Raw genomic sequence first — 26,695 nt, forward strand, 5'->3', positions numbered from 1 at the left:
TTGTCCGTGCCACTATCACCACCCGAGTATTAGGTGCTCAAGTGGAACAGGGGACTTGAGGAAGGTGGGGAAGCGTGGGGGAGTGGCTGGTGAGGCAAACCGAAGGGGGCCCACCCAGACAGAGAGCTGGGTTTCTCAACCTTTGCATGAGTGACATCTTGGTCCCAATAATTCTGTGTTGTGGGGGCTGACCTGTGCACTATAGGATGTTTAGTGGCATCTCTGGCCTAAACCCACTGGATACCAAAGCTCACACCCTTCCTCCCAGTCATGACAGCCAAAAATGTCACCAGATACTGCCACGTTTCCCCAGGGTTGAGTGGGATGGGATCACTCCTACCCATCTCCCTGCTGAGATCCTGCGTTAGGACTGTGGAGTGCTGACTGGACATCAGGAATGTGGGTTGCAGTCTTCATGGCTGTATTTGTTGTTGTTGTTTTTCTTCTGGGAATAGGAGCAGAGAAGAAGTGAACGATGGGTTAAGCCAGATTTGTTGGGGATGGTGGGGCATTGGTGCTGCAATGGAGGGATAAGGGGGTCGTGGGATTGATGGTATGGCCAAGATGTGGGTGTAGTTGAAGGCAAATGCGCATGCGTCTGAGCTGGATGAAGTCACCAGGTGTTTGAGGAATGGCCAAGCTCAGGTCACTGGCCAAGCTCAGGTCCCTGCAAACAAGGCAGCTGTATCTTTAAGATGGGAAGAGAGTAATAAAACCTGTCCTTAGGGTTGTTGAAAGAATCAAAGACTTTGGTACACAGAAAGCACTTAAAATAGTGCCTTGCTATGCTTGTAGTAAGTGCTCAAGAAGAGCCAGCTATTATTATCATTAGGCTTTTATAGCTGCAAGTAATCGAAACTAACTCATACCCATACTCACTTACCAAAAAAAGGAAAGTAAAGAAAGTCCCAGAGTAGGGGTGGGCTTAGTCCAGGAGCTCACTTCTTTAGGAGGCAATGACAAAGAAGTCATGGTTCACTTCTTTGACTGAATTTTCTCTGCTTTGCTCTTGTCTGTACTGCAATCCCAGCAGAATTCATTTCTTTTCTCCATTGATTTGCAAGAGTTATTGCTCTTCTGCCTGTCGGCTTGGGTTTTGTGTCCACCTTGGAGTCAGCATGACCTGGGGTCATGAAATATGAAGATGGCCAGACCTGGGGTGGGGTGCGGGTGGGGTGCAGTACCCAACCCAGGGCCAAGGGTGGGGAAGGTGAATGGGGGACCTAGAATTGAGGAGAGGGGTTGTTCCCAGAGGAATATCAGGAAGCTGTTACCAGAATCTCATGCCTTAAAAATACAAACGGCAGCGCCTGTGCATTCTGTCATTCGGTTCTGCAGCGTTTTTTTCCACTTCATGTATTTTGGTCATTGTTCCACATGACTGCAGATGTAGTCACCTTATTCTTTTAAATGAAAAGCCTTAGATGCCCTGTTGTATGGGTGTCCTAGGATCCCTTTAACCGGGTCCCTGTTGGTGGACATCTTAGGTGTTGCTAGCCTTGCACTATTAAAAACAGGACTCCTCTTGGACTCTGGGATTCTAGCTCTGGTAGTGCTGCCAGGGAGGCCATGGCTTAGTAAAAGTTGGGTGCTCAGTAAATCTGTTTCTTCCTTCCACTTGGAATGATGTGTAGGACATTCCCATGCTGGGTCTTGGAGGTTTTCACATGTGCTGAATTGGATGATTGCCGGACTCTTGGGGTCCACATGTTCCTCCTGGGGAAGGAGTCCCCCTGCAGCGTGGACTGCTGAAGGATTGCATTCTGCTCCTTGGGGTGACCGCTTCCCTACAGCGTTGGGGCTCCCCTTGCACAGGCGGCTGCTGGTGCCAGAGTCATGACCCCGGTGGTTGGTTGGCAGCTGACGTGGGATGGTTTGGCTTCTGAATTAGTCAATCTTGGATGAGCCATTTCACTCACAGCTGGAGGTCTCAGCTGTTTTCTTAACACCTCTGGCCCTGTAGCACGCTTGAAATGAATCATACAAACACTGCTTTTAGTGAGGAAATACATGGCAGCAGTGTTATTTCTCCCCTCTGTCCTGCTCAAGTGCCAGCTATAAATAAACCACCTTGGAGTCTGGGATAGCCCAAAACAGAGAAGGCATCCTTTGAATTTCTCCCTGGCCATGCCCTGTCTGGCCCCTAGCTAGTCCTTGGAGCAGATTGGTATCAAACTGACCTGCAGGGGTTGCTGTGGCCTGGTCAGACCCAGCTGCTGGCCCCCTGGGGGTCATTTTTTGGATCTGCGCAAGTCCTCTGAAATAGTTTGTGCAGGCTGGGATTATGTGTTTAGGGGCCCAGTTATTTCAGACTGAGATAGCCATCTCCCCGTGATACCAGTATGTCCAGCCAGCTGGCCAAACACTGTCTAGCAAAAGAGGAATCATCTATTCAGTAGGTGCCTGCCAGCAACTCTTCTAGGTGCTGGAGCCTGTGAGAGTGAATGAGACAGGCCTCCTTTTTGCCTTCAAGGAGTTTATGAGCGCGAAGATCAAACTGGCTTCCAAGAGAGGCCCTAACTTTGTCAAGGAACTGAAGACCGCACCGCGAGAGTGGTTAGAAACACATCCAGGCTGTGGAGCTGGGCCAGCCTGCAACTGAATTTTTGTTTCTGCCATTCCCTTGCTTTGTGGCTGGGTAGGTTTCTTCATCTGTAAAATGGTGTAGATGTTTGTGCCACCCTGGGTTCTGAGGTCATCTGGCATGGTACCTGGCTCATAGTCGGTACTTTTTCTTTTTTTTCTTTTTCTTTTTTTTTTTTTGATACAGAGTTTTGTTCTTGTTGCCCAGGCTAGAGTGCAATGGCATGATCTCAGCTCACCGCAACCTCCGCCTCCTGGGTTCAAGCAGTTCTGCTTTAGCCTCCCAAGTAGCTGGGACAACAGGCACGCAGCACTACGCCTGGCTAATTTTGTATTTTTAGTAGAGATGGGGTTTCTCCATGTTGGTCAGGCTGGTCTTGAACTCCCAACCTCAGGTGATCTGCCCACCTCGGCCTCCCAAAATGCTGGGATTACAGGCATGAGCCACCGTGCCTGGCCTCATAGTAGGTACTTTTTAAAATGACAATGAACACCGTGACTTTTGAGCCATGATAAATCTTTTTGTTTTCTTCCCCGCCGCAGGAGAATCCGTTTTCCTTTTATTCATTATGCAGTGGGGCTAAAGTGCAGGGCACGAAGGCTTTTACACAAAATTTTAAGTTTTTATGTATAGGTTTTCATGGAAATTTAAACATTTAACAGTGATAGGGATAATAACCCATCATAAGTACATTATCACTAGGTTTCAGCAACTCTTTATTTTGCCATTTATTTTCAACTATCCAAATATTCTAGAAGTATTTTAAATCAAATATACAATATCATTAATTTTGGGGAAAAGTATATCTGACAAGTAAAGATAAAAAAGAAAATACCATTATTACAACTAATACAATTTTCAATATGTAAAATAGATCAAATTATGTATTCACCAAAGAGTAGACTCTACAACCACTGAAGGCTTTGCATGAAATGTTTTGACATGGTTCATCCAACATTTCATCTTCAGACACAAAAAATCAATACATGAAAATATTTAATTACGTATAAAGGACCATCGACTATGGTTGGAGGAGGAAATTGCAAATCAACAGTGGGATATTCCAAACCACTGTATTGTGAAAGGAAACCCAAGAAAGAAAATAGGAATTCCTATTGTTCCCGATAAAAGGAAAGGAAAGGTAACTCCTAGAGAGCCACTCCCTCACTTTGCCGTATTCAGATGTCTAGAACAAGGCACAGGTCTGGCCATATCCAAGGGAAGATGAGGATTCAGGGTATAACAAAAGATAGCAGAGATCATGGGGTGTCTTAGGATTCTGTCCCCCACATCCATCCTTGCACAAAAACTTAATCTAACATTTCACATTGGTGGGGATCTGGTGTTCTTGTAAGAAAAAAAGTCTCAGAAAATGTTTCCCTTGTAGACTCTGGGGCAGTTGCTCCTCAGCACTTTCTATTGGAAGCCAGAAAATTCTTTCTTGATTGAGAAGGGGGGCAGTCTTGTGCACCATAGGATTCCCATTGTTGACTGCATGTCAGTGGGTGCCACCAGTTATTAAAACCAGAAATATCTGGGCAAACTTCCTCAGGATGCAGAAGCTGCTCCCGTGAGAACCGCTGCTCCTCTCCATATGTGAACAGACTGACAGATGCAGGCAGCACCAGCAATCTCTTGAACCACTGAGGTGCACTGGAAAATGTGAGTCACAGTGTGTCCCTGTGTTAGAATTATTAAGAGGCTTTTGTTTTGTTGACAAGTGCTGAGACTATACAATGCACCACGGCAAGATTCGCTGGGAAAATGATCTTTTCATAAAGTTTTGAACCCAGATGTTCCTCCTATGTTGTTTTCCTGGAACTGGGTAAATTCAGTTTTCACTTCCATAGCTCCCCTAACAATCCCAAGGCCAGGTCTTTTACTGCTTCCCTAGGTGGCGTGACCATTATCAGCCTGGGGGAAGATGAGCTGATTTCATCTCTTATCGGCCTGGGGGAAGATGAGCTGATTTTATCTCTTCCTTTATAACCATAACATGGGGGTCTCATTTCACATGCACAGATACCCTCCAAAGACTAGATGAGCAGGCCTGAGCCACCCTGGTGCTTGGAGTAGTGACAGCCATGCCCCGATGCCACTCTCTTCCCACCATTGTTGAGTTTTGGGCCATCATGCATTCAGTGCTTCAGTGGACAGAGAACCAAACGCAGGTGCTCTCACAAATCTGGAGCCAATTAAAGTTTTTTGGACTCCAGCTCAGCTCAGACCACTGTCACCAGCTAGGGACTGTGGACACCACTGGTACCTGCTTGAGACTGTGGGTGACTGTGGGCTCTGAGCAGGGATGTGCTGTGTCCATGTGACACTCCTTCTCCCCAACAGTTCAAGAAGGTGGTGCCCTAGGAATGCCATCTGGACCCAGTGGAACAAGAAGGGCAGAAAGCACCTGGCACCCACTGTTCATACCACTGTCACCCAGTTTCACAATATGGCTAACGTGAAGATATTTCCTCTCGATGAAAATCTAAACAACAACAACAAAAAAAGAAAAAAAGAAAAGCCTAATTTTGTTGTTTCTCTCAGCAGAAGTGATATTTTCTAGTCTTTACAGTTGAGAAGTTCAGGATTTTATAACGTTAATTTCTCTCTTTAAGATGGCATTAGTGCGCCGAATACCAATGAAATTCATGCTGATAGCCCTTGTCATAGCAGCGGCATGTCGATGCAAGTCTTAGTATTCACATGGCGGCGGTGACACAGCCTCCAGTTCCTGTGCTTTATCTTTGTGAAGAAAACTAAATAGAAAATACAGGTCACGGTCATTTGCCAAGGCATGCAGGTCGAAGTAATATTTTGTATAAACACTGGCAGACACATGAATATTAAACTCAAGTGGCTCCAAAAAACACTTCTCCATCTTGCTCATGTTCTCAACTGCCATGTCCTTGGGATTCTGGCTGTCATCCACACTCCACAGACCACGAGTTCTCCAAACCTTGGAGGCAAGAAGCATGGCTCCGAGGACAATCTTTTTCCAATTAGTAGGACAAAGATCGATGTTAGCATTAGTTAAAAATCATTGGATGTACACCAAAGCAACGACTGCACATGGAGCTGTTAGTTTTATGACTTGAAAGAGTACAGAAATATCTGAAAGTACAGTTGCGTTTGGGATCATGCTCGAAGGATTTGCCTGGAACCTTCTCTTGTGAAAGTAGATATATTGGCTTGTCAAAAATAGCCACAGATCTATTTGCGTATCTGTGCTTTGTGTTGTAATATATTGCCAAAGTCACACTTTCTAATGTGTGTCTAAGATCAGGCTGACTGACTGTGCTGTTATCTAGCAGTATGGTGGAACAAGAGCTGTATTTTCTATCAAGATGCCATGGAGGTATATAATATAGGTGAGAGCTCCTCCTCTTTTCTTGCACACTCATTTGATATTTTCTCAAAAACAGTGTGCTTTCCCTTGGATGGTCAGAAGCAAAATATTTGAGCATCTCCTGATGGCTGATGTGCTGCAGGTCATGGCCCTCACGGGCTCCTAAATCCGGCTAGGCAGGCTCCACAGCAGTGGGGTGTGGCACTACTGCCACCTCCGCCTCCATGATGTTATAGCTGCAGGGCGGTTCCGCCCACCGCACCCTGCACTGGCTTTGCTTGGGGCTGGCATTGGGGAGCAGCATGTTCCATCTGTTGCACCTCTGCTCCTCTCTGCCTTGGCCTGCAGCTTTGCTTGACACTGCCTCATAGATGTCAGCACTGCAGGACAGCTCCCCAGACCCCCTGTGCTGGCCCCGCTTGGGGCTGGCATAGGGAAACAGCATGTTCCATCTACTGCACCTCTGCTCCTCTCTGCCTTGGCCTGCACCCCTGCTTGCCACCGCCTCATAGATGTCAGAGCCGCAGTACAGCTCCGCAGACCCCCTGGGCAGACCCTGCCTGGGGCTGGCGTTGGCACACAAGCAACAGCTCAGCGTGTTCCCCATGAGGCAGCTCGGCTCCTGGCTCCTCTCCTCTCTGGCAACTTGGGCCTTCCCTTGCTTCCAAGTCTGCAGAGCTCAGCACTTCCACCTCTTCCCAGCAAAGGCATGCTGGCAGGGCTAGCCCCTGGCTATGGGGCTGCACTCCACCAGCAGCGCACAACCCCCCTCAGCCGCCTCCCCGAGCTGACTTGTCTACAAGGGTCCCTTGGGAACCTGTTTGATTCCTTTAGAATGGGTCTAGATGCAGCAAGCCTGAGAGCTGTGATTGCGGAGAAGAGAGCACACAGGGAGCTCCTCCTGCCACTGCTTCCCACCAACTGAAGGAGGTTGCCCTGCCAACCACCAGAGCTCCCTCCTGGTTCCCAGGAACCTATCAGGCCCAGAGTCCCCTCCACGCGCCCTCGCCCCCATTGTGATGTGGGAGCCTAGGCACGTGGCTCACCAGGTTCCGCCCTGCCGGTGGCCCCGCCCCCACCTTTCATTCAATTGCTGGCTGCTGGGAGCTTTCAGGTTTTTCCAATGTGAGGAACATCTTACGGTTTCAGCAAACGAAGAGGCTTATGTAAAAGAAAACCAAGCCAGGCAGGGTGGCTCACATCTGTAATCCTAACACTTTGGGAGGCTAAGGCAGGTGGATCACAAGTTCAGGAGATCAAGACTATCCTGGCTAACATGGTGAAACCCTGTCCCTACTCAGGTGATCCACCTGCCTCGGCCTCTCCAAAGTGCTGGGGTTACTGATAAATCTTGATTGGGTCCTCATGATACAAGTTCTAGAAACCTCCTTACGTTTTGTAAATTATTTTGCTGTTTGGCCTTGGTTAAGGGTTTGGAACGTAATTTAACCTCAGAGATTTTTTCTTTCTTTAAGAAAGCTGGTGTCGTCTGGGCACGGTGGCTCACGCCTGTAATCCCAGCACTTTGGGAGGCCGAGGCGGGCAGATCACGAGGTCAGTAGTTCGAGACTAGCCTGGCCAATATAGTGAAACCACGTCTCTACTAAAATTACAAAAAATTAGCCAGGTGTGGTGGCAGGCACTTGTAATCCTAGCTACTTGGGAGGCTGAGGCAGGAGAATCACTTGAACCCGGGAGGCGGAGGTTGCAGGGAGCCAAGATCATGCCACTGCACACCAGCCCAAGTGACAGAGCGAGACTCCATATTAAAAAAAAAAAAAAAATCTGGTGCCCATCAGTGCTGTGTCTCTTTTACTTGGCAGCCAGGGAGGAGGGAGAAGGCTGGATTCTGTGAGGGGAGTTTGGGCCATGCCTCCTGTTCTCTGCTTCTCCCGTTCTCTCCCTGCCTCCCCCTGTGCTCTTCCTGCCTCTCCTGTTCTCTCCCTCCAGGTCCAGTCACATGCGAGATCAGAATTCTTTTGAAGTGTCAACTTTGACCTTGTAGTGAACTGAAACAGCAGCTTAAATGGTATAGACTTTAGGTGATTCAGACATAATCGCTGAGAATCACTGCTTTAAATAATTTATTTGATGAGTTTCTATTTTGTACCTATGGGTAAGGCACTGTAAGGAAGATATGGTTTCTGCCCTCAAAGTTTCATTCTCTTTAGGTAGGACAAAGCATGTGTACATATTACAGTAAAATCCAGAGACTGTACATAATAATGAACAATTATCTTTTATAGACCTCCTAACTGCATGGTGCTGTACTAAGCATTTTAGACACCTTCTCCTTTAAATCATAGACAGTCCCATGAGGAAGGTACTATTTTCCCTATTTTATTTTTTCATTTGGAGATATGGGGCCTCACTATGTTGCCCAGGTTTGTCACGAACTCCTGGGCTCAGGCAATCCTCCTACCTTAGCCTCCCAAAGTTCTGGGATTACAGGCATGAGACACTGTGCCCAGACTGTTTTTGTTATTATTTTTGAGACAGGGTCTCATTTTGTCCTCCCAGGCTGGAGTGCAGTGGCACAATCATAGGTCACTGCAGCCTCGACCTCCTGGGCTCAAGTGATCCTCCTGAGTAGCTGGGACTGCAGGTGAGTGCCACCATGCCTGGCCTTTTTTGTTTGTTTTTTTAGAGACGGAGTCTCACCCTGTCGCCCAGGCTAGAGTGCAGTGTCGTGATCTTGGCTCACTGCAACCTCCGCCTCCCGGGTTCAAGCGATTCTCCTGCCTAACCCTACTGAGTAGCTGGGACTACTGATGCATGCCACCATGCCCAGCTAATTATTTGTATTTTGGTTGAGACAGGGTTTCACTGTGTTGCCCAGACGGATCTCTAAGTCTCTAAGTCTCTAAGTTCAGGCAATCCGCCCTCCTCGGCCTCCCAAAGTGCTAGGATTAAGGCGTGAGCCACTGTGCCCAGCTGTCTAATTTTTTAAAAAATTTTCTGTGGAGATTGGGTCTCGTTATGTTGCTCTGGCTGGTCTCGACCTTCTAGACTCAAGCAGTCCTCCTCTCTTGGCTTCCCAGAGTGCTGGGATCACAGGCACGAGCTCCAGCGCCTACGCCTATTTTAGTTTATATTTGAGGAACTGAGGCTCAGAGAGTCCAAGTACCTGTGACTAATAAGGGGTGTAGCTGGAAATCCCTATCGGAGAAGGGGCAGATAAAATATCTGTTCAGAGGAGGAGGAGACAGCTTTTGTTTTATGGGGACAGGAGATTAAAAGATCAGAGAAGTCTTTAGGGTGGGATGTGAATTGGGACTCAAGGGTAGATAGGATTTTAAGATACAGAACATAGGGAGAGAGCTTTGGGGGAGTGGGGAGGAGAATATAGGAATCACTGATCCTTCCCTCGCCCTTGTGTTCTCTCTTCACTTAGAATGGAGTCAGTGGGCAGGAAGATGGTAATTACCTGTCCGATGACTCTCCCTGTCTGGATACACGACTTCCACGTGACATAAATGTGACTGCAGTCAGGAAAAGTTCAACTCTGGGCTGTGTTGAGTAATCAGAGGGAGAAGCAGTGGGGCTGTTGTAGCGGGAGGGAGTTTTCTGCAGGAGCTGGAAGTTCACACGGGTCTGGAAGAATATGGATAGGGCACTGAGAGGCACAGAGCAGACACTCCAGCCAGGAGAATAATGGTATCAGAAGTACTGCCCCGAGAAGCAACACCTCATTTCCAGAGCCTAAAAGAGCTGCTCTGTCAGAACTAGTACGGTTTCTCATCGGAGCAGCTGGTCAGGCCGGGACTGGATGGCCAGAGAGGAATTGGAAGAGTTGTTGTTTTGTTTTTTTGTTTTTGAGACAGGGCCTTGCTCTGCCGCCCAGGTTGGAGTGCAGTGGCCTGATCTCGGCTCACTGCAGCCTCAACCTCCCAGGCTCACGCAGTCTTTCCACTTCAGCTTCCTGAGTAGCTGTGACTGCAGTCACATGCCACCACGCCCAGCTAATTCTTCTTTTTTTTTTCCTGAGATAGAGTCTCGCTCTGTTGCCCATGCTGAGTGCAGTGGTGCCATCTCAGCTCACTGCAACCTCCACCTCCCGGGTTCAAGCAATTTTCCTGCCTCAGCCACCTGAGAAGCTGGGATTACAAGAACATTTCACCACGCCCAGCTAATTTTTGTATTTTTAGTAGACACAGAGTTTCACCATGTTGGCAAGGCTAGTCTCAAACTCCTGAACTCAGGTGATCTACCTGCCTCGGCTTCTCAAAGTGCTGGGAATACAGGCGTGCGCCGTTGTGCCTGGTCTTAATTTTTTTAAATGTTAGTAGATACGTGATTTCCCCATGTTGCCCACGCTGGTCTCAAACTCCTGGGCTCAAGTGATGCACCTCAGTCCCATGAAGTGCTGGGATTACAGGTGTGAGCCACCGCGCTGCCACTAGAAGTTTTATGAACAGGCAGGATTATATTCCTTCTGGTGGCGTGTTCTTGTCTTCCTGTTACACAGTTGAGACGCTTCCAGGTGGCCTCTCTTCTGTCTCCGCTGGTCGCAGGCCAGGTGGGGGCATCCCAACTCGGGTGTGAAGACAACACCCGGGCCAACCTCTACACTAAAAGTGAAGCCACTGTCAGGGGAATAACTTGTCAGGTAATTTTTTTTTGAGACAGAGGCTGCCTCTGTCTCCCAGGCTGGAGTGCAGTGGTGCGATCTCGGCTCACTGCAACCTCTACCTCCCAAGTTCAAGTGATTCTCCTGCCTCAGTTTCCCAAATAGCTGGGATTACAGGCATGCCTCACCACGCTGGCTAATTTTTTTGTATTTTTAGCAGAGATGGGGTTTCATCATGTTGGTCAGGCTAGTCTCAAACTCCTGACCTCAAATGATCCCCCCACAGCCTCCCAAAATGCAGGGATTACACGCATGAGCCACTACGGCCAGCCAGCTGTTCTTTAATTTGCTGGTTCATTCAATTAGCAAATATTCAGTAAGGGCATACCATGTGCCCAACACTGTGCTGGATGGTGGTGGGCAGCGTAGGCACAATTCCTCTCCTTCCAGCTGTCTGCCCACTGGTCTGATCCTGTAGATCCGTGATAAGACAGCCCTTGGCCACCGTGTGTATGGGGAGGGGTGTAAATTTCTTCTTCTTATGCATATTCTAACTTTATTATTTATTTGACAGACAAAGCCACAGACCCAAGCATGTCGGAACAGGATTGGTCAGCTATCCAGAATTTCTGTGAGCAGGTGAACACTGACCCCAATGGGTAAGGTGACTTACACATAGTTGACTCTGGGGGCACCCCACACTGAGTGTAGGCCTTTGTCTCTCAAGACTGCTTTAGGGTTAAGCTCTCTAGGCAAGGCTTGGTGGCTCATGCCTGTAATCCCAGCACTTTGGGAGACCAAGGCGGGAGGATCGCTTGAGCCCAGGAGTTTGAGACCAGCCTGGGTGACAGAGCGAGACCCTGTCTCAAAAAAATAGAAATACAGTCAGGCCGGCATTCATGCTGTCATTTTCCCCCATAATCCTGATAATGTTATTTTTCTAAAATTAGCAAATTCATGTAGGGGAAAAAAAACACAGGATAGCTCATTTGCAACTAGTAGTTATTAATTTTAAATAGTGTTATAAAACACTAATGCTGAGGAGAACTCTGAATGTTACTGATACAATGTAGACATGTTACCTAATTAAAAGAGATCGGTGTGTTCTCCACCATTTAAATGTAATCTTAAGAAAAAGGAAAGGGGGACGGTTTTACTGAATTCTGTTTCCACAGCATCTGGATAGGACCTGAAGACTCAGAATCAAGTGAGTCATCCAGATGTTTTGTTTTTGTTTTGTTTTGTTTTCTTTTCTTTTTTTTTTTCTTTTCTTGAGGCAGAGTCTCACTCTGTCACCCAGGCTGGAGTGCAATGGCGCGATCTCAGCTCACTACAACCTCCACCTCCTGGGTTGAAGCGATTCTCCTGCATCAGCCTCCTAAGTAGCTAGGATTACAGGCACGTGCCACCACACCTGGCTAATTTTTGTATTTTTTTAGTGGAGATGGAGTTTCACCATTTTTGCCAGGCTGGTCTCAAACTCCTGACCTCAGGTGATCCAACTGCCCTGGCCTCCCAAAGTGCTGGAATTACAGGTGTGAGCCACTGTGCCTGGCCCATCCAGATGCTTAATCTGTGTGGTGTCACATATTTGGCCAGTTTGAACCCAGAGTTTGATCGCACTTTCTGCTCTAGCATTTCCTGGACATTTATCACAGCCATACAGGGCCTGTGCTGCTCTGGCTATGCATGGGACTGGGCTGGGACTGGAAGCTTGGAGTTTGGGGGCTGGGGGTTGGCTGAGGGGAGGGCAGTATGCCCTGGGCAGGAGGAGGAACTTGTGTGCTGTAGGTGCAACCAGGGTGGGTGGGAGGTGGCCGTCTCCGGGGCCCCCGCGAGGGCTGTTTGTCAGGCACACTCCACCTCTGCTTTTGGACACCAGCCCCTGGAAGAAAAGTGACTTTACTGAGCATGCTCAGCCACTTGGGTTAGTTTCTTCTTGCCTGCCCAGAGTCTAGGTCTTTTTGTTTCCTTATAGCCCCACACATGCGCCCTGGCTACTGGCCCACAAGATCCAGTCTCCGCAAGAGAAGGAAGCTCTTTATGCCTTAACGGTGAGTTTGGCTTGCCTTGTAGCCTAAGCTTTCCTGTCCTTGCCCTATAGAGAGCTGAGAAGCACTTTGCTTCCACCCAGATCCTTTCCATTGGGGCCGGGAGCTCCTCTGAGAGGTTCACCTTCACAGCAGGTTGGAGGAGGGAGTTCTGGGCCAGGGTCCCCACCCTTCTCTTTCTCATCTGTTTCTTCAGGACAACATTGAGTCTACTGTGGGAGAAGGAAAGGAAGGTTTTATTTCATTTGCCCTTCTTAGACCAGGGCTGGCAAGTTCATGTGCCCTGTCTAAAGAGGGCAGCTCTAGCACAGGGCCCACTGACTGTTGGCAGGTATGAGTATGGGCTCAGGATTGCTGGTTTCGGTCTTTGTATATGTTTGAGAGTTTAGATGTTGGTGACTAATTTGCAGTGTTGAAAGCCGTAGTATGGACCAGAGGAGGGGTCTGCAGGCCCAGCTTGCCTCTTGAGTGCCAGTGGGTGATATCTGGCTGGTCTTGGGCACTGGATACCAGATTTCTGCCTCTGGGGAGGAGTTGGTTCTTCAGCCACTTTCACCTCTCAAAGGGTCTCCTTAAAGGTGGAGTGACCTCAGGGTTTGACATACACCACTAAGCTCTTTCCTGGGCATAAACCTGAGGCAGTTGTAGCAAGATTGAACAGGGGGCATTTTTTTCTTGATCTGAAAAAGTCCTCTTCATCAAAACTTCAGTGTCCTCATAGGCTTGAGGCAGGGTTAGCCGTGGTTCCAGCGCAGTCTCCAGCAAGTGGTTACCAGTCTGGAGGGGAGCCTGGGACCACTGGCTTTCCACCTTCTCACGGGGGTCCTGTGTCTATGCAGGTGCTGGAGATGTGCATGAACCACTGTGGGGAGAAGTTCCACAGTGAGGTGGCCAAATTTCGTTTCCTGAACGAACTGATCAAAGTGTTGTCCCCAAAGGTGAGTACCTGGGCTTGGCTCTGCCCACTGTGCCACACCTAAGCCCGCCGTCAAACTCCTGGTGCCCTCCTCAGGCCAGAGGCAGGCCCACACATGGACAAAACCTGCTCCTGCCTGTGAAAGCGCTCTTCTCTCCAAGCTCTAGGAAGAGGCTCTGCTCATCAGCTGACCTGTGCCCCTCACTGTTAGCATTTTCACATTTCCCCTGTAAGAAGGCCATGGAGACATGTGGCCTAGAGGAGATGAGGAACTCCAGCTTGGAGGCACAGGTTCCTGGTAGAGACAGTGAGAGATCCCAGGGGTGGCCTGAAGTTATCCTATCACCTCCTCCCTTGTCCTCTGCACCTGTCCTCCTGGCCCCTGTCTTAGCTCAGCCAGTCTCAGGTAACCAACATTTAGCCCTGCCTTACTGTGTTCCCACAACAGTGCTGACACTGACTGTGGGTCCCACAGTTCATTTCAGTTCTGATGCTCCTCAGAGCTGCATACTACCCGGACCCCATGCGGTGAGGGCTCAGTGCTGCTTAGGCTTCCCATGTTTCAGCTGCCAGCCATGAGTCTCATGTGTCCTCAAACTGCTGCACTTCTGCATCCCCAGCTGCAGATTCAGGGGTTCCCATGAACGCCCCGCCTCCCGCCGCCACACAGATTCCATAATTCCCTAGAATGATTCACATATACAGGAAAGCACTATACTTTCTATCCCTGTTTTATTATAAAGAATACAAATGGAAGCAATGCATAGGCAAGGTCTTGGGGCAAGAGGGGACAGATCTGCTGTCCCTCTCCTGGACTCTGAGCTTGCCGTCCTCCCATCGTAGGTTCAACTGAGAGGTTCTCTGAGCTTCCTTGTTTCAGTGTTTTTTCTGGTTTTTTTTTTTTTTACACATCATTGCTGGCTTGAACTAGCTCTAGGTTTTATTACCTAGGCATGATCCGTCGAATCATTGGCCACGTAGTTGAACTCAATCTCTAGTTCACACGCCCCTGCCTGCCCCTGCCACCTCCGTCGGTGGGGATGTGAGGGCACAGGTCAGGGGATGGGGCTGAAAGTTTCAGCCCTCTGATCACAGGGTTGATCTCTTTGGAGTGGCCAGCCCTTGAAACTCTCTAGGCACTCACTGTAAGTCATTAGTGAAAACTCAGGTGCACCCTGCGAGAGTGTCTCTTGAATAACAAGACACTGTTATGACTCAGGAAATTCCGAGGGTTTCTGAAGTTCTGTGCCAGGAACTGAAACAAAGACCAAGTTTTATTATTATATTCTTGTCTGAGGCATAAAAATGACTGTCTCCAGTGGTGTAGAAGAGGCTCTGACCTAGGCCTCTGCATGGTGGGGTTTAGTGTGAGTATTGTGGAGATCAATTCCTTGAATGCCGGAAAGGACTCCGGGGCTGGGCGCCAGATGGGGTGGCCTCTAGTCTCTCCTCACACTCGTACCGTTCCTGGGTGCTCGTGTCTCTGGGCCTCAGCAGCTACCTCTTCAGTTAAAGTGTCGGTCTCCCAAGTCTCTTCCAGCTCTAGAATTCTCTTTCCTTTTTACTTTCAGTACCTGGGGTCCTGGGCCACAGAAAAAGTTAAAGGAAGAGTCATTGAAATACTCTTTAGTTGGACAGTCTGGTTTCCGGAAGACATCAAGATCCGAGATGCCTATCAGATGCTGAAGAAACAAGGTCTGACTTGCGTTACTGCGTCGTATTTCCTCTTGGCTTGGCCTGTATCTTCCTGCTTTTTCGTCTGCCTTATAATTTTTGTTGAAAGCTGGACTTCTTATGTAGGACCATAGACACTGAGGTAGAGTTTTGATTTTTTTTTTTACGCAATAAATCTTTTATCTACTTAACTTTAAAAGCCATAGTGCAAACCTAGAAAGATGATGTAAGGCTTGCTTTTTTTCCCTGTTGCCTGGATCATAGGAAACCACAGCGTGAGAAAGGTCAAAATACAAGCTACGTATATCACTAAAGCACTTATTTATCTTTTAAAATTCTTGGTTGCTTAAAAACTAACCTTTTCTTTTTTTTTTTTTTTTTTTTTTTTGAGACAAGGTGCTGCCCCATCACCTAGGCTGGAGCACAGTGGTGGAGTCATGGCTCACTGCAGCCTCGACCTCCTGGACTCCAGCCATTCTCCTGCCTCAGCCTCCCAAGTAGCTGGGACTACAGACGTGTGCCACCATACCCAGCTGATTTATTCACTTATTATTCTCCCACCCACACCCCAACACACACACACACACACACACACACACACTCACTCACTCTCCCTCTGTCTCTCTCTATCTCTGTCTCTGTCTCACTTGCTCTCTTACTTAACACCAAATATTTTTATTTTTTGTAGAGACAAGGTCTTGCAATGTTGCCCACACTGGTCTCAAACTCCTGGGCTCAAATGATCCTCCCACCTCAGCCTCCCAGGCATGAGCCGCCATGTCCCTCTTTAACCCCTTTTCCTGAAATAGTGGAACCTTACTGTGAAGTACAGATAAATGCTACCTATGAGCCAGAGTGTGAAAAATGCTATTGTGATAAAAGTAACAATGTGCAGACAGATCTTTCAGTCCTTTTTTTTTTGAGACAGAGTCTTACTCTGTCGCCCAGGCTGGAGTGCAGTGGAATGATCTCCATTCACTGCGACCTCTGCCTCCTGGGTTCAAGCGATTCTCATGCCTCAGCTTCTCAAGTAGCTGAGATTATAGGCACCCGCCACCATGCCTGGCTAATTTTTGTATTTTTAGTAGAGATGGGGTTTTACCATGTTGCTCAGGCTGGTCTTGAACTCCCGACCTCAAATGATCCGCCTGCCTCAGCCTCCCAAAGTGCTCGGATTACAGGCGTGAGCCACTGTGCCCAGCCGTGGATTTATTTTTAATTGACACATACTTATACACATTTATTGGAGACAATGTGATATTTTGGTTCATGCATACAATGTGTAGTGATCAAATCAGGGTAATTGGCATATCCATCAGTGAGGTAAGGAGTTTTTAATCCCTGGAATTGGGTAGAGCTTTCCTTTTGGTAGGCAGGATTTGAACTGGGTGTGAGATTTGTTGTTGCTGTAGTTACATCAGACTTCAGATTCCTCTGGTGTTAGCCTGTATTTAGGTTGGGGGCTAGTTTGTTAGTTTTTTCAGGATCTGTTCTCTCAGCTATAGGTCTTCACTTTCCTCTGCACCTCAGAGAGCCTTTCTCGTTGTTCTTGCCACTTGTAGCAGTAGACAGCTGTCCCTTGTCAGAGGGATAGGGTGGTGGGCAGGGCCAGTCTTTGTTCTGGTTCACCCTGGTTCTTAGGCAGTCACTGCATCCTGGGTCTTGGTAGGATCTGTTTGTGATCCTGCCTCACCCCAGTGTAGATCTGGGCCCAGGACATAATTCCTGCTCCTCCTCCTAGGGTACTAGGGTTTGTTTTTGTTTTTTCTCCCCTATTTCTTCTCTAGCTGCTGTGGGTTCCACCAGTGTTCTAAGGCTGCAGCGTTTGTTCCTCTTCTCCCTGTAATCCTGCCTTCAGGCCTTCCCGCTATTTTTGTGAGCCTCTGGAGAAGAGCTTATTTTCTTTCTGTTGCAGCCTCCAGAAATTCTGTATTCTCTTGGCAGCTCACACTGGCCTGTAAACAATTTTAAAATAATTCTAGCTTAGTTGTTACTATTGGTATTGCCTTTTGTCAATCCTTGGAGGTTGTTTTTTTCCTTAGATTTCAAGTTACTTGGTGGTTGCCCTGTGATCTGAGCTCTCTGATGGATTCAAGGAAGTTGTAGGCTGGGCATGGTGGCTCACGCCTATGATCCCAGCACTTTAGTAGTTTGAGGTGAGGAATCTCTTGAGGCCAGGAGTTTCAGACCAGCGTGGGCAACATAGCGAGACCCCATCTCTACAAAAAAAATTTTTAAAAATTAGCTGGGTGTGGTGGTACCCACCTGTAGTCCCAGCTACTTGGAAGGCCAAGGTGGGAGGACTGCTTGAGCCCAGGAGTTTGAGGCTGCAGCAAGCTGTGATCATACCACTGCACTCTAGCCTGGGAGACAGAGCAAGAATCTGTCTCAAAAACAACAAAAATGTTGTGAATTTGCGCACTTTCCAGTGTTTTGTTGTTGTCACAGGTGATAGTTCCCACCCTTGTGTGTCCTGTTTGGAAGATGGGAATCTGAATTCCTTTTTATATTGGGCTCTTAAAAAAAGGAACCCGGGTTCAGATGGACTGTTGTTCCCTGTCACATGCACTCAGCATTTTCAGGAGCTTCATCAGGGACCCTCCAGACACTTTTGATCCCTGGGAGGTTATGTAGCTGGATAAACTGATTCATGTTTTTATAGCATAGGGCCCACAGACTGCAGGCCTTCAGGACTGGCTCTTCTCTGACATAGTTGGCTCTGATGTCCCGGGCACCATGGTGGTCCCTTGGATTCTCCTAAGAGATGATGTAAAACTTCATTCATAGACTGGGTGTTGTCTTTGAAGGCTGTTGACAGTGCTTTCCTAGCATGGTATCAGGAACCAGGGGTTTCTAGACTTTATACTGGATTCTGACTGAAGTTTCTGGGTACCATATTGGTGTCTTAACTTTGTAAATTGCATTTTTAGGAATTATAAAACAAGACCCTAAACTACCAGTGGATAAAATCTTACCCCCACCATCTCCCTGGCCCAAGAGCTCCATCTTCGATGCTGATGAAGAAAAGTCCAAGGTAAGGAACCAGACCTACATGGTGTCTGATCAGACCTTTTCCCTTAGGGACTGTAAATGCCCTTTGATGCTTGAATCAGATTGTGAAGGGGGGCAGGTTACGTGGATTCTCCTGTCCAGACAGGCCCTTAGGAGTGAGGTAGCAGAAGATTTGGGTGCATTCTTTACGGATAAGCCGACTAAAAAGGTGCTGGGCTCTTTGTGCCCTCTCCCTTTTCTGCACAGCCTTCCTTGGGGAAAGAAGGTGCAGAAGGCTAGCTCATGGGAAGTGTGGGTGATGGGTCATGTCGTCTATGGGTGTGGTATTGGGGTGGGGAAGGTGGAAGGACTTGCTGCTGTGTGTTGGTTCAGCTCTTTCTCAGTGCCAGTGAGCCTGGCCCTATCCATTTTTCATCCACTATGAACTCCCCAAATCATTGTTCCTTGGACATCAGTATCTAGAGGGACAAGAAGAGTAAGGTGGCCAAGACCCAGAGATAACTCTATGATGCCTGTGAGTGGGGAACCCTTTGGCCTAGTGCTGGCAGTGTTTTCGGTCATGACTGTTCTTGGTCAGTCACAGGTCTAGTTCATGGAGTGTCGGAAGGCTACACGCTATGTACTCTTTTCTGTGTGGTATGGTGTGCCTGCCAACGGCACCCCCTCCCTGTACCCACTCCTTGGGCCTAGATACTCTGTGGCCATCAGGTCTCTGTTGTTAGAATGAGCAAGACTAGTCTAGGCTCCGGGCCGCCTTTCTCCCTGGCTTTCCTCCTGCTTGGTGCCTTGGGTTTGCAGAGGGTGGGAGGAGCTAGGAAGGAGGTATGGTGTGACTTCTGAGAAAGAATCCTGTGTTAGTAGCCCTCATTTTCCCCACTTTTCCTGCCATCCGTTCCATGAAGATTGAGTGACTTCTCTGTGCCAGGCATCCTGCTGGGCATTGGAAATGAAGGGATGAACAAGATCACCAGGGTCTGTTGTATCGTAAAGCACATGGTCCAGGGCAACTGCAGACCTAGCACCCTTTTGGGCCAGAGAATTCCCTGTCGCTGGGGACTGTCCTGTGCAGTGTAGGATGTTCACAGCATTCCCGACTCTACCCACGAGCTACCAGTAGCACCCCCTCTCTAGTTGTGACAACCAAATTTCTCCAGACTTGGCCAGACATCCCCTGGGAGAAGTAATCCCCCACGTCCCCCTATCCTACTGAAAACCAGTGGCGGGCTGGGCACAGCGTCTCATGCCTGTAATCCCAGCACTTTGGAAGGCCGAGGCAGGTGGATCACGAGGTCAAGAGATTGAGACCACCCTGGCCAACATGGTGAAACCCCGTCTCTACTAAAAACACAAAAATTAGCTGGGCATGGTGGCACGTGCCTGTAGTCCCAGCTACTTGGAAGGCTGAGGCAGGAGAATGGTGTCAACCTGGGAGGCAGAGGTTGCAGTGAGCCAAGATCACGCCACTGCACTCCAGCCTGACAACAGAGCAAGGCCCGGTCTCAAAAAAAAAAAAAAAAAAAACCAGTGGTGTATTAGGATAGTCAGAGTGCCTGCATCATAGTGTCCTTGGGACCATTTGGTGAGACAGTGCATGTAAAATGTGTGCGCTGTTGTTAGTGTTAACTCTTCTGTAGCCGCTGCTTCTACTCTGGTCCTGAGGGAGTTGTGGTCTCACCTACTCTTCCTGTTCACTCTCTCCAGCTTCTGACAAGGCTTCTAAAGAGCAACCACCCTGAGGACCTTCAGGCTGCAAACCGGTTAATCAAGAATTTGGTCAAGGAGGTGGGCATTCTTCCAGTTGGTTCAGTAGAAGCAGCATTTGACAGAGGCTGAAGGACAGTGCGCATGAGCCTATGCTTGAGGGGTAGAGGAATGGTTGCCTGGGAGAAAGAGTGGCTCCTAGCCCTGAACTCTGGGGAACAGCCATAGGCTCCCTCGAGGGCAGCAAGGTGGTGATTGGAAGCAGAAACCCCGCTGCTGCCGTACTTCTCAGCTGCTTTCATCCATGCTGCTCAAAGCATTTCCTAGACACCAGCTTCGGTCCCAGCAACAGGTATTGGTATGGACAAAGTCCAGGTTTAGAAAACTGCTTTTCAAAGGGCTTGAGGCTGGTGGCACAGAGGCAGAGGTCACGGTCACCATTCCCCAAACTGCAGTTTCCTCCCCAGGAATTCTGGGCTTTTGAGTATTTTTTCATCCACTGTGTGAGCTCTCCCATGCACTTAACATCCTGGTGACTCCCCTGAGTGAGCTCTCTCAATAGTGACTCTTTCCCATCCCTTGTTCAGGCTTCAGCCAGAGTTTCTGCTCCTTCACTCCCATCCTCTTCTTTTTCCCAAAAGGAACAAGAAAAATCGGAGAAGGTGTCCAAGAGGGTCAGTGCGGTGGAGGAAGTGCGAAGCCATGTGAAGGTACTGCAGGAGATGCTGAGCATGTACCGCAGGCCAGGGCAGGCCCTGCCCGACCAGGAGGCCCTGCAGGTAATCTTCAGGTGTAACACAGGGGGCTGCACGTGTTTACTAAAGTGAGTTTGCAGTGCTTTCACCTGTATGCACCCATGAAGCCATCTGAGAGTCAAGATGGTAAACATATCTGACACCTCCCCAGATGTCCTTGTGCTGCTTTGTTCTCCTTTCCTGTCTCCCCTACTCTGCAATCCCCGGGCAGCTACTGATTTGCTTTCTGTTCTGATTTGCTGACAACTCCCAGACTCTTGTATAAATGGAATGATGCAGTACATAACCCTCTATTTTTGCCTGGCTTCTCGATCTCACTCTAGATCCATCCCGTTGCTGTGTGTAGCAGTAGCTTGTTTCTTCTTACTGCCAGGTACTATCCCATCACCTGGATGTACCACAGCGTGTAACTATTGATGGGCCTTGCGTTGTTTCCATCTTTGGGTGATTATGAATCACGCTGCTATAAACAGTTGTGTACACGGGATTTTGTGTGAACATCTATTTTCATTTCTTGTGGGTAAATGTCTGGAATTACTAGGTCATATGCTAAGTATATATTTAACTTGTTAGGAAACAAAGTGGCTAAGCTCTCTTCCAGGGTAATTGCACCATTTTACAATCCTAACAGCAGCATATGCAAGTTCTAGCTCCTCCACATCTTGAGATCTTAATTTTTATATAGCATCTTTATTGAGATAAAAATTAACATACCATAAAAGCAAACATCATATCTACCTAGTTATAGAATATGTTAATCACCCCTAAAAGAATCCTTGTACCCATTAACAGTCATTCCCCCTTTCCCAAACTCCCCTTTCCCCAGTCCTTGGCAACCACTAATCCACTTTCTGTCTCTCTGGATTTGCCTATTTGGATCCTTTGTCCAAGTGCGGTTACACAATACGTAGGCTTTCGTGTCTGGCTTCCTTTACGTAGCCTAATGCTTGCAGGTGCATCCATCTGGTAACTTGTGTCACTGCTCCATTTCTGTTCATGCCCGAATAGTGTTCCATTGTTTGGCTATGCCACATTTTGTTTCTCCATTTATCAGCTGATGGACATGTGGTTTGTTCCTACTTTTTGGCTATTATGAATGATGCCTTTGAATTATTCATTACGATTAATGACTTTGAACTTTGTCTAAGTTTTTATGTGAACATAGGTTTTAAATTCTCTTGGGTATATACCTAGAAATGGAATTGCTGGATCTTGGGGTAACTCCATATTTAACATTTTGAGAAACTGCCAAACTGTTTTCCAAAGTGGCTGTGCCATTTTACATTCCCAGCAGCAATGTATTGGTTCCAGTTCTCTGCATCCTGCCAACATTTGTTGTTATCTTTTTGATCGGAGCCCTCCTGGAGGGTGTGAAGTGCTGTCTCATTGCAACTTTCTGTTTCTTAACGGCTCGTTTATTTTCTATGCTTATTGGCAGCTTGTACATCTTAGAAGACATGTCTGCAAATCCGTTGCCCATCTTTTGGAGTGTCTTTTTGAGTTACAAGCGTTTTTTTATGTATTCTGGATACAAGTTCCTTATCAGACAGTTTTCTCCCATCTTTTTCACTGTTTTGATAGCATCTTTTGAAGCGGGAAAGTTTTGTTTTGTTTTGTTTTTTGAGACAAAGTCTCGCTCTATCGCCCAGGCTGGAGTGCAATTGCGTGATCTCAGCTCCCCACAACCTCCTCCTCCTGGGTTCAAGCGATTCTCCTGCCTCAGCCTCCCAAGTGCTAGGATTACAGGAATGTGCCAGCACACCTGGCTAATTTTGTATTTTTTTTTTTTTTTTTTTTAGTAAAGACAGGGTTTCTCTATGTTGGTTAGGCTGGTCTCAAACTCCTGACCTCAGGTGATCCGCCTACCTCAGTCTCCCAAAGTGCTGGGATTACAGGTGTGAGCCACCGTGCCTGACCAGTACAGACAGGGTTTCACCATGTTGGCCAGGCTGGTCTCGAACCCTGACCTCAGGTGATCCACCTGCCTTGGCCTCCCAAAGTGCTGGGATTACAGGCATGAGCCACCATGCCTGGCCTTCTTTTTTTTTTTTTTCTTTTTTTTTTAAATGTCTTGCTGGTGCTTTTGTTGTCACATCTAAGAAACTACAGTCCAGCTGGGCGCAGTGGCTCACGCCTGTAATCTCAGCACTTTCAGAAGCCGAGGCAGGTGTATCACCTGAGTTCAGGAGTTCGAGACCAGCCTGACCAACATGGAGAAACCCCATCTCTACTAAAAATACAATATCAGCTGAGCATAGTGGCGTATGCCTGTAATCCCAGCTACTCGGGAGGCTGAGGCAGGGGAATCATTTGAACCTGGGAGGCAGAGGTTGTGGTGAGCCGAGATCACACCATTGCACTCCAGCCTGGGCAACAACAGCGAAACTCCATCTCAAAAACAAACAAACAATCAAAAAGAAACCACAGCCTTTCTGTGGCAGGTTTGAGGCTGCCATGCTCTTGGTCTCCCTTGGAGCTCTGTTCTCCACCTCCTTCTGCAGGTCTGTTTCAGCCATCTCCCTCTGCATTCCAGTTTTTTTTTTTTTTTTTTTAATGTTTCTCTGCACAGGAGAGCCAGCCCCCACATAACTCCTTCCACTTCATAAGATTAGCAGAAATGAACTACTGTCTTTCCAAATTCCTAAGAGAAAGCCTCCTGAGTAGCTGGGATTACAGGCACCCACTAACTTTTGTATTTTTAGTAGAGACAGGGTTTCACCATGTTGGCCAGGCTGGTCTTGAACTCCTGACCTCAGGTGATCTGCCCACCTCAGTCCCCCAAAGTGCTGGGTCTACTGAGCCACCCTGCCCAGTCAGATTCTTTTATTTTCAAAAATCATACACTTGTAGCCTGTAATCGTTTTCTGAAACTCTGCCATGTTACTTCAAACCTGCACTCTCGAAGTCAGGACCAACAGGAGGCCTCCTGAAGCCCCAGACACTGCCACCTGCCTGATCAGAGGTTCCTGGGGCCCTGAAGGGGGGCGTTGTGGGGTGCCTGGGCATGTGTCATGAACCACGTTGTGCTCTTTCAGGTCGTGTATGAGAGGTGTGAAAAGCTGCGGCCCACGCTGTTCCGGCTGGCGAGTGACACCACTGATGACGATGATGCACTCGGTAAGTTTTCTTTCTTTGGGTGTAGCTAGCAGCACGGGTGCAAGACAGATTCGGTCCCTCCTGTCACGCTGCTGTGCCAGGAACAAGACAGAGTGGACTTGATGTTCCGTGGAGCTTGTGCTTAGGTAGGGTGTGGCTTGAGTTGCCTCAGAACTGACTTCCAGCAGGATCCAGGCTTCAGTAAGAAATCAGCAGCAGGTCTAAAGCCTGAAAAGGGGTGGAAATTGACCATGGAGATTGGGCTGTGAGAGGTAGAAGAAAGATCCCTCTGGAGGCTTCAGGAAAAGCTGATCAATCTCAGGGGCCAGAGAAACAGCTGTGGGTGGTGTCTCAAAGGGATCACCAGCTTTTGTACCTTCAGGGGCCAGGTAGGTCACCTAAGAGAGCCTGGCTGATTGGAAATGGAAGGGACATCCGTAGGGACGTGAAAAATTGTCCACAGTTACTAAAAAAAAATTTAACTCTTTTTTTTTTTTTTTTTTTTTTTTTTGAGACGGAGTCTGGCTCTGTTGCCCAGGCTGGAGTGCAGTGGCCGGATCTCAGCTCACTGCAAGCCCCGCCTCCCGGGTTCACGCCATTCTCCTGCCTCAGCCTCCTGAGTAGCTGGGACTACAGGCGCCCTCCACCTCGCCCGGCTAATTTTTTTTGTATTTTAGTAGAGACGGGGTTTCACCGTGTTAGCCAGGATGGTCTCGATCTCCTGAACTCGTGATCCGCCCGTCTCGGCCTCCCAAAGTGCTGGGATTACAGGCTTGAGCCACCGCGCCCGGCCAAAAATTTAACTCTTTATTATGGAAAATCTCAAAACATGAGAGACGGGAATAGTAAAATAAATCCTATGTATTCTTCACTCATCTTTAATAATTACCAGCTCATAGCTGATTTTTCAAATCTTGTTTCATCTGTACCTCTTTTTGTACCCACCCATTCCCTAGTCTGTTTTGAAGCAAATTCTAGACATTCCTTTTTCTTTTAATTTTTTTTTGAGATGGAGTCTCATTCTATCGTCCAGGCTGGAGTGCAGTGATGTAATCTTGGTTCACTGCAACCTCCACCTCCCGGGTTCAAGCCATTCACCTGCCTCAGCCTCCCAAGTAGCTGGGATTACAGGCAACCACCATCATACCTGGCTAATTTTTGTATTTTTGTAGAGATGACGTTTCACCAATTTGGCCAGGCTGGTTTCAAACTGCTGGCCTCTAGTGATCTGCCTGCCATGGCCTCCCAAAGTGCTGGTCTTACAGGCGTAAGCCACAATCCCCAGCCTCTGGACATTTCAAAATAATCAAAGATTCAGTCAGTGTTCAGATTTCCCTGATAAAATTTCTCCTTAATCATCTCTTGCTAACTTAAAAAAAAATTGTTCTAAATCAGACGCAAAAGAAAAGCCATACTGTATAATTGGTTTATATTTCTTTAGTCTCTCTTAGTGGATAGCATGTGCATGCCCTCTGCAATCCTTTTTCGTTTTTTTGAGACAGTCTCACTCTGTTGCTCAGGCTGGAGTCCAATGGCGTGATCTCAGTTCACTGCAGCCTCTACAGCCTCTATCTCCTGGGTTCAAGCAGTTCTCATGCCTCAGCCTCCCGAGTAGCTGGAACTACAGTTGCGCACCACCATACCTGGCTAATTTTTGTACTTTTCGTAGAGATGGAGTTTTGCCATGTTGGCCAGGCTGGTCTCAAACTCCTGGGCTCAAGTGATTTGCCCGCCTTGGCTTCCCAAAGTGCTGGGATTACAGGCATGAATCACCACGCACAGCCTTTTCTCCTTGCATGAAAATAGGCCCTCTGAATTGAGAGTATTCTCAGTCTCAGTTCTGCTCGTCGCATCCCCCATGATGCTGTTAATGTTTCTGTTTCTGATATTTCTTTTTTTCTTGAAATAGAGTTTCGCTCTTGTTGCCCCGGCTGGAGTGCAATGACATGATCCCAGCTCGCTGCAACCTCCCTCTCCTGGGTTCAAGCAATTCTCCCACCTCAGCCTCCCGAATAGTTGGGATTACAGGCACCCGCCACCACACCCGGCTAACTTTTTGTATTTTTAGTAGAAACTGGGTTTCACCATGTTGGCCAGGATGGTCTTGAACTCCTGACCTCAGGTGATCCGCCCACCTCAGCCTCCCAAAGTGCTGGGATTGCAGGCCTGAGCCACTGCGCCCAGCCAACAGGTTCCGAGTTAAAGTTAAAAGTTTGTTATTTAAAGGGCCTTAATTTGAGTGCTTACTGCTGGCCAGTACTCTGGACAGTACAGGTGTAGAAGGTAAACAGATTTGCTTCCTTCTGCATTGAGAACTATTAACATGTTAGGACTCGGGTTAACTGACTAGGCCTGATAGGGTCCGATGACACAATCTGGGGGCTGGAGGTGTGGATAAACTGAACATAGTCGAGCCATATGAAGGCTGTTTTATGGAAACGCTTAGAAAGGATTGAGATTGTTGGTCACCAAACCAGGGGGTTCTGATTCTTCCCTCATTCTTCAGCGGAAATTCTCCAGGCAAATGACCTCCTCACCCAAGGAGTTCTGCTGTACAAACAGGTGATGGAGGGCCGGGTCACCTTTGGAAACAGAGTGACCAGCTCAGTGGGAGACATCCCTGTCTCCAGAGGTATGTTTGAAAGCCTCTCCTTGCCTTCTGCCTCAGGGCAACCTGCAATTCCCAGGAAAAAAAAAAAAAATGGGTCCTAAACATAGTCTGGGTTAAGGAATAGAAATGAGAGAACTCGCCCTTTGTTCCCCTTCCTGTGAAAGCGGGTTTCATGTTGCCATGCCCAGCCACAGGAATCGTCATGAGCTGGTTGCCGGGCTGGACCCCAGCTTTGACTACACACGGAAGCAGATGGCTAAGCTGTGCCTGGGTTTGAATTCTCATAAATGCTTGCATATGGGAGCTAGAGACAAAAGAAATGGTCTTCCTCAGTGGTTCCTAGTGCCAGGTCAGCTGTATCAGAATCACCTGGAGCACT

The 26,695-nt window shown here is 48.0% G+C and overlaps 1 protein-coding gene across 4 annotated transcripts in view; it reads left to right on the forward strand.

The window, feature by feature from the left end:
• GGA2 (golgi associated, gamma adaptin ear containing, ARF binding protein 2) overlaps positions 1-26,695 on the forward strand; it is a 59,564-nt gene that overhangs the window by 17,876 nt on the left and 14,993 nt on the right. The window contains exons 2-11 of one of the 4 annotated variants that reach the window (XM_009196155.4): positions 4,137-5,952; positions 11,075-11,159; positions 12,479-12,554; positions 13,391-13,489; positions 15,039-15,162; positions 18,072-18,175; positions 19,855-19,935; positions 20,496-20,633; positions 23,645-23,726; positions 26,212-26,337. In XM_009196155.4, the coding sequence (XP_009194419.1) occupies positions 5,934-5,952; positions 11,075-11,159; positions 12,479-12,554; positions 13,391-13,489; positions 15,039-15,162; positions 18,072-18,175; positions 19,855-19,935; positions 20,496-20,633; positions 23,645-23,726; positions 26,212-26,337 (934 nt within the window). In that variant the 5' untranslated portion in view covers positions 4,137-5,933. Of the gene's footprint in view, positions 1-3,013; positions 5,953-11,074; positions 11,160-12,478; positions 12,555-13,390; positions 13,490-15,038; positions 15,163-18,071; positions 18,176-19,854; positions 19,936-20,495; positions 20,634-23,644; positions 23,727-26,211; positions 26,338-26,695 lie in introns of those variants that run through there. The other 3 variants (XM_009196156.4, XM_021931824.2, XM_003916673.4) reach the window with 3 other exon arrangements.

Source organism: Papio anubis, chromosome 18 (assembly GCF_008728515.1).
Source record: "Papio anubis isolate 15944 chromosome 18, Panubis1.0, whole genome shotgun sequence".
Classification (NCBI taxonomy): Eukaryota; Metazoa; Chordata; class Mammalia; order Primates; family Cercopithecidae; genus Papio; species Papio anubis.